The sequence below is a fragment of the Sinocyclocheilus anshuiensis genome, unplaced genomic scaffold, assembly GCF_001515605.1.
Source record: "Sinocyclocheilus anshuiensis isolate Anshui unplaced genomic scaffold, SAMN03320099.WGS_v1.1 scaffold2, whole genome shotgun sequence".
Lineage (NCBI taxonomy): Eukaryota > Metazoa > Chordata > Actinopteri > Cypriniformes > Cyprinidae > Sinocyclocheilus > Sinocyclocheilus anshuiensis.
The window spans coordinates 1,132,762-1,140,685 of NW_015542337.1; the positions used below are offsets into that span (position 1 = coordinate 1,132,762).

At 35.9% G+C, this 7,924-nt stretch overlaps 2 protein-coding genes across 3 annotated transcripts in view; both read left to right on the plus strand.

Moving 5' to 3' along the window:
- The window catches only part of LOC107691138 (tumor protein p53-inducible protein 11-like), a 74,845-nt gene extending 70,387 nt beyond the window's left edge, over window positions 1-4,458 (plus strand). Inside the window, exons 7-8 of the mRNA XM_016489623.1 lie at window positions 1,104-1,205; window positions 2,291-4,458. Coding sequence (XP_016345109.1) covers window positions 1,104-1,205; window positions 2,291-2,424 — 236 coding nt within the window. The 3' untranslated portion in view covers window positions 2,425-4,458. The remainder of the gene's footprint in view (window positions 1-1,103; window positions 1,206-2,290) is intronic.
- A 1,262-nt stretch (window positions 4,459-5,720) lies between these two features.
- cd82b (CD82 molecule b) overlaps window positions 5,721-7,924 on the plus strand; it is a 40,683-nt gene continuing 38,479 nt past the window's right edge. The window contains exon 1 of one of the 2 annotated variants that reach the window (XM_016489625.1): window positions 5,721-5,956. The gene's annotated coding sequence lies outside the window, so the exon portion shown is untranslated. The remainder of the gene's footprint in view (window positions 5,957-7,924) is intronic. The other variant, XM_016489624.1, reaches the window with a different exon arrangement.

The following is a 7,924-nucleotide window of genomic DNA, read 5'->3' on the forward strand; positions in this document are numbered from 1 at the left end:
AGTTGCCGATCCTGACTCGCCATCTCCTCAGACGCACCTTTAGAGAGATGTGCATCTTTACGGATTATGATTATAATAAAAGAGTTTTTGTTTCTGATTTGTTTTATTTCGTTAAGTAGTAATTTAAAGCTTTCTATAGATATATTTATCATGTCTGTGAGGCATGTATTCGCTGAGTTTCGGTTCATTTTTGTAAGAGCGCCTGTTCAAGACGAGATGGCAGAAAGTGCAATATCTTTATTTTATAAAAGCACAACGTTTTGTTGATATTGGTGCACACAAATAAAAGTAGACCCTTTACAGTTACGAATGATGTATTACTCTTACCTTTATGAGTAAAAATGACGGCGTATCCACTGAAAAAAATGCAAGTGATCGCGCTGGCGCCTCCATGTCCTGCAAAGCGCGCTTCAGCTTCCACTCTCCGCACAAAATATTAGATATAGCGCACATTTATCTAGGTTTAACGTTAAAACATTGTTATGTGCTTGAACTGTTTTATATCTATAGATTTAATTTTAGGCAAGTCTGATGATTTGAGAAGGCTAAATTGAGTCCAGCACTCTCCTACCTTCACTGCTGCGACTACTCTTGTTTGTATGTGTTCCTTCGCATTTTCCACATTTCGTTTTTCTCCCTTAATAACAAATGTGTCCATTCTGATGCTCAATTTGACCGAACTAATGGCTGCTGATGACTATTTGAATTGAATTCTGCCATAGTGCGCGCTTGTAAATGTTTGTTAAATGCGTAACGTTAATTAGGCTACGTGAGTAGCCAACAGGTCTGCTCATGTCTGAAAATAATATATGAAAAACAAAATTATTTTACATAACAAAAACATTATAGCTTATATATTTATTTAGTACATGTCTGAAAATAATATATGAAAAACAAAATTATTTTACATAACAAAAACATTATAGCTTATATTTGTTTAGTACATTTTTTAATTAATGTAAAAACTAAAATGAATGGTAAAACTGAAAGTTATGTTTAAAATTGTGTTCAGCATGGTGGGCCGCATTTGAATTCGTGACGGGCCGCGGGGTTGAGAACCACTGCTGTAACACTTCCTCATTTATGTGCTTTCTTTTTGACAGGTCTTTCTCTGATCATGTGGAATGGCTTGTACACTGCTGAGAAGGTTATCATCCAGTGGACGTTACTTAGCGAGGCCTGCTACTTTGCCATCCAGTTTTTAGGTTTGTATCAGTAAGAACTCGAGTCTAATGCATGCTGTGTCTTGTCATCTCTAGATGGGCCCTGTACTATCATGATGCCACTGCCCTCTAGTGGTTATGGTCTATAAACAGATCTAATCAAGTATATACATGTACATTGTAACATACATTGTCTATGGCTTATTGCACATATGCAATTGATTAAAACATTTTAAAGAAGTAAAATTCATTTATAATTAAATTATTAAGTTGATATAGAAAAAAAGAGCACAGAGTAATATAAAAGACCAAAAACACCTGTATGTTGCAATGAAACAGGTTAAAGGGTTAGTTCACCCCAAAATGAAAATACTGTCATTAATTACTCACCCTCATGTCGTTCCAAACCCGTAAGACCTTCGTTCATCTTCAGAACACAAATTAAGATATTTTTGATGGAATCTGAGAGCTGTCTGACCCTCTGTAGAGCCACTGATGTCACATGGACTGTTTTATTGATGTCCTTACTACGTTTCTGGACCTGGGAACATTACAGGTGCATTGCTGTCTGTGGAGGGTCAGAGAGCTCTCAGATTTCATCAAAAATATCTTAATTTGTGTTCCGAAGATGAACGGCGGTCTTACGGGTCTTACATTACAACCTGAAACTTTTGAACAGTACTATAAAGTCCCATTCCCACCAAGAACGATAACTATAAAGATAAAGATATTAGCGTCCACACCAGCAGAAAATATCGTCTGTTTATTCTAAGCACATGCTCGTCTGCCGCATAAATTTCTCGAGCTCGCTATAGCAGGTTTGATTCTGATTGGGTGTCAATGTTTGTATTGTTCATCAGCTGGAAAAAATCATTCTGAAAGTGATTCCAATGATATCGTTTCTCTGTGCCTTTATCACTATAGCTGTGGTGTGGACTCTGCTATTCTTTAATATTGAGAATTTTTAGAACTATATCTTTATCATGATCTTTATAGTTATCGTCGTTGGTGTGAACGGGCCTTAAGTCTAAGTAGTCATTGTGATATTTATAATACATTTACCATGTGTTTCCTCAAAACTGTCTTGAAATTTGGATCACGTATATCTTCGCTTCACTATGTTGCAGTGACCTCCGTCACTCTGGTGGAACTGGGCTCTTTACCAAATGCTGCCATCCTCCTCCTCCTCAGTCGCATATTCTTCCTCACTGTCACACTGTCCTACTACTACCATCTGGGACGCCGGCCCAAGAAGATCTGAGAGCCCCGCAAGCACCGTTCTGACACACCTGGTGCTTGGGGAGTTGAGTGACAGGCCACTGGGCTGGAGTTTCCATCAGAAGCTTTGAACAGTGACACAACCAACAACATCAACCTGTTCACCTGGCGTTGAGCCTTACCGCAAGGCCGACGCCAACCCCAAAGCCTTTATTTTCATTTCAGCTTACACACAACACAGGAGTTTGCCTTTAGTGAGCAACTCCATCTCTTTTTGCTTGTTTTTTTCTTCTTCTTTTTTTTTGTGGGAAACACTCACAATATGGCCAAATGAATTGCATTTTTCTTTCTGATAGTGCAGTCACAGTGTAGCCCTCCTCATTCACCGTTTATCGTGTAAAGTATTGCACACCGTAGCCGAGCTTGGACTGCTGGCGTAATTGTCTGTAGCCATGGTATCAACAAAACTGTAAATCATTTCATGTAATAATGCCAATGAGCTCCTAGTCATGTGACGTGCGTGAGGGTGGCTAGTAAACACTAGATTGTGTGTTTTTACATGCAGGTCATTCAGTATTTGAGCAGTAAAAACATTGTTCCTGGTTGGTGTATTTTGTATCACTGCTGTATTACTAAACTAGGAACAACCTGCTCTACGTCGAATGATGGGAATAGTTATGAAAAGCGTAGTTGTACTTTATTGATGACAGATGCAACAGGTTCATTTGTTCAGTTAGTTGGTGCATGGACTGTTTCAGGAACTTCAGTTAATGGGTTTGAACTAATTATTCATATTTCAGATAACCATGTTTTCTTAGTGTCAAGTTTGTTTTCATTAAAATGTCAGAAACACCTTTTTTGTTTAGTAATGCCACAGAACATGGTTGTGTAGCACAATGACATGTTTCATTCATTTTAACAAGCAATGTAGCAGTATTTTCCCTCACTTTTCCCAAATATTGCCTTAATATGCTAAACTGCACAAGCGTTCCACATGTCTGCACACTGCCAGGTGTTTGTATTCTTCAAATGATCTGTGTATATTTTTTGTTGATTCTGCTTATTTATTGGCCTGCTTAAGTTAACTTTTTAAGGTTTGTGGTATAACTTGCATGTTTATTGTCTGAGTTGTTCAGTCCATAAATGATCTTGTATGCTCTTGATAACAAGTCATCTTGTGCGAGTTCTGCCTTGTGTGGATTTGCTATTATTTTAGACATGCAGTGTCCATTAGTACAACAGTGACAGCTCCCATTAAAAGCATAACAGAATTTATAACTTTAGCATAACTTGGATATTAGATATTGGAAAAAATGTTGATTGGCTATATGGAAGGAAGGAATATGTTTAGCAAGAACTTATACGGTAAATATCTGTTGTTTAATGTTTCATATGAGGCTACAGTGCTGTTGGTTGTTTTCATATATGATAGAAAAAACGTGTGTTTATGTACAATATGTGGACAAAAGTAGCAGTTATATTTGCAGGGTTTAATTAGGTTCGCATTTAACTCGGCCCAACTCCAAACCTCTGCTATGCATGGCTCAAAATAGGTAATAAAGAAGTTCAAAGGACCAGCCTGTTAGAGGCTAATTTTTCTTTCACAAGCCAGTTTGATTTTTGTCTCTTTGTTGTCTTTACATTCGAACAGCTCATAGTTCAAATCTCAGTACAAACCTTTCCTCTCGCTGTCCTGTAGATATTTTTTCTTTGACAGAACCAAATCAGTCCTAACTAGTAATTCGGTATAGGCACGGCTGTTACTTTATGTTCTGTTCCTCATTAAAAAGCAAGCTCTCATCCCTCTTAACACTCGCCCAGATAAATATGAGGATGGCAAATGCCAAACATGAATCATTTGTTATTCACGTCTCCTGATGAGAATTGTGTTGCCATGCAATTAGAAGTAATATCCTGTTAGCTGCTAGTGGCTTCAGCTGTCTGCCGATGGTATTCATAATGCCTCTGAAGGGATGTTAATGTAATTTTTAAATGTGTGTGTAAATATTTTATTGAAAGATGTTATTGTTATGGACTTGCATCGTTATCTTTTTGGAATAAAGAAAATGTACAATTATTGCAACTGTCATTCAGTGTCTTTTTTTATTTTATTTTTTAATTTTTTTTAGATAATACATGCTTTAATAATGAGCTTTCACCTCACACTAGCTTTAGATTTTGTCAGCATATACAACAGCTTGTTTGTTGAAATCGAAACTGGCCTGGAACTATTGAATTAAACAGTTTATGACCTTGGCACATTGTAACACATTAAAGGCATACTAGGAACTGTTTTTTTTTTAGTTTTTCCTAGAATCTTGTACCTTCTTGATCACTTGTATTAGTACTTAAGTATGGTCTTCATAACTAGTGTCCTGTAACTATACTAAATAGGCCATACAATTAGATTTATTAATTGCCGTTTCAAATTTTCAGAAAGTGCAGCTCCAGAAACTTAGAATATTTTATATGTAATGATAGTTATAATGCCTTGAGTTTTTGTTTAATCTTTACCCTTTTAGTCTAATTTTTGCTCTTTTTGAATGAATAATCCTGCTCAAGTCGATCGCACACTTTATGAAAAAAAAAATAAATAAAAATGTTCGCATTTGACCAGAGGATGGCAGTATTGTCAAAACAATACATGATTGTTTGCATTGTGACAGTAATGGGATCAGGCCCAGCTCTTTAAATAAATAAAAATGTTCGCATTTGAACAGTGGATGGCAGTATTGTCAAAACAATACATGATTGTTTGCATTGTGACAGTAATGGGATCAGGCCCAGCTCTTAGGAATTAACTATCACAGAATAGTGATAGAAATTGCATTAATGTTGTAGGTGAAATACAAATTTTGGGGAGACACTTTTAATGAAAATGTGTTTGGTATTAACACTTCACAGGTTGAAAAAAACTTGATTTAAATTCCTAAGGTATTAAAAATACCCAAGAGGCTCAGACAGGTGTACCATACTTGAAAATGAGTTTAGGCACAGCTGTTCTAGGCTACTAACAAATTTATGCCTGGATCGAAATTTGAATGTTATAATCGGTAAGAGTTGCATAACTTTAATGTTCATCGTGCAGATTAAGCCCATGTGTGTGTGTGTGTGTGTGTGTGATACATAAAATGATGCTTTTTATTACCACATTTCCGTTCCATAAAGCTATAAAACACAAAACCCAACACATGGTTTAGGATGTGGTAGAATTAGTTTCTTCAGGAAGTTACGACAATAAAAAGGGAGGAAACATGGTATTTTTCCACTTCTGTCATAAAATATGTAATAAAACTGACAGAACCATCCTGAAAACAATATTTGAAGGATATCCTTTCAACGTATAAATGATTATTTTACAGTAGGGACAATAACTAGCGGTTAATGACTTTGGCGGAACTGTGGTCACCATGGTAACCTGTGTTCAGCCGGACAGGGCAGGGCAGTAAAGGGTTAAAGAGGGTTTTTTCCTGTGCTGCTTGCTCTAGTCTTTTTGTTCAGTCTTTCTCTAGCACGACAACGAATTTACTGACCGCTGTTCAACGGGATCTTCCTTACGACTTGACACAAAAGAGGTAAAGGATTTTCACTTGTATCTAAAATGTTAGTACAGAAAGTATTAAAAGTGATTTAACAGTCTGCTGGCCTGAAGTAGTGGCAGTAAGTTAATCTAAACTTATTAGTAAATGAGGTCTTGAGGAGCTTTGTACCTTATTCGCGTTTTCTACCATAGTAAACTAGTTCTGTGCTATTTTAAGTGTGTTTTTGTTCTTTGTATATAGTTTAAAATGTTCGCTGATGTGGCACTGGCAGTTTGTGCCGTTCTCACTGAGTTCCTGTGAACAATCGCAAACAGCTGAATTTGACGCGACTTAACCCTCCGTTCACACGCACGTCAATGCATTGCAGCTGTGGTTTCGCTAGTTTTAATGTTGATTAGGCTTGTGTAGAAACTCGGAAGCCCATGTTGATCAACAAGTTGTCTGCGTTGAAACAGCGAGTAGCGAGACTGGCTCGTTGGTTTTAAAAAGCAAAAAGTAGCATTGTAGTAGTCGCGTGGAGTGAGGCACAACTCTTTGTATTAGCTTTGTATGTTCCCACGGTCCTGGAACACCTGTAAATATGAGGGAACTTTAAAATTGTGATTTCGAGGCCTGGGCATGTCATGGAATGTAATTCAATGCAATTTTATGTAAAGTCATATATACAAAGTTGGGTAATAACTGATTACATGTAATCTGGATAACGTAATCGGATTCCAAAAATTAGGTAGGCTAGCTTACTCGTAATTAGATTGAATTACATTTTAAAATACTTGTAATCAGACTACAGTTACTTTTTGTTGATTTGATTACATATTTTATCTTTCAGACGCATTAAAATACACAAATTCACGTTATTTCTTATTTACTTGTAATTCAGGCATTCCCAATTTGTTGTTGTTGTTGTTTTTATCTGAACTGAGATTTAAAAATAAACAATTTAATAATTAAAGATCAAATTTGCATGTTCACAGTTCTCTGAAGTTGGTTAATGGTCACATGACATGCAGGTAAACATAAAATATTTCATTTTTTAGTAAGTGTTTTATTTTAATGATGTTATTTTAATTTAACTTTTTTATTTTTTTTTATTAATTATAAGCTTTTCATTGAACCTGCGTTGAAACAGTGAGTAGCGAGACTGGCTCGTTGGGTTTAAAAAGCAAAAAGTAGCATTGTAGTAGTCGCGTGGAGTGAGGCACAACTCTTTGTATTAGCTTTGTATGTTCCCACGGTCCTGGAACACCTGTAAATATGAGGGAACTTTAAAATTGTGATTTCGAGGCCTGGGCATGTCATGGAATGTAATTCAATACAATTTTATGGAAAGTCATATATACAAAGTTGGGTAATAACTGATTACATGTAATCTGGATAACGTAATCGGATTCCAAAAATTAGGTAGGCTAACTTACTCGTAATTAGAGTGAATTACATTTTAAAATACTTGTAATCAGACTACAGTTACTTTTTGTTGATTTGATTACATATTTTATCTTTCAGACGCATTAAAATACACAAATTCACGTTATTTCTTATTTACTTGTAATTCAGGCATTCCCAATTTTTTGTTGGTGTTGTTTTTATCTGAACTGAGATTTAAAAATAAACAATTTAATAATTAAAGATCAAATTTGCATGTTCACAGTTCTCTGAAGTTGGTTAATGGTCACATGACATGCAGGTAAACATAAAATATTTCATTTTTTAGTAAGTGTTTTATTTTAATGATGTTATTTTAATTTAACTTTTTTATTTTGCTTTGGATCGCTGCATTTAAACTGAGAAAGCACGTACAGAATGATGTATTTGGTGTATGATAGAGTAAACCGTAATAGCACGTGCAGCGGTAGCCTCCCCCGGGTCCTTACGCCCGTTCGGTAAGGAGTTTTAATCTGTAGGGGGCGCTGTTGGCCTACTTCTAATTAAATGAAAAGTAAAATAGCCTACACAAATAACATTTAGACTGTGTTTCTGATTAAATAAAGCAGTAATTGATGT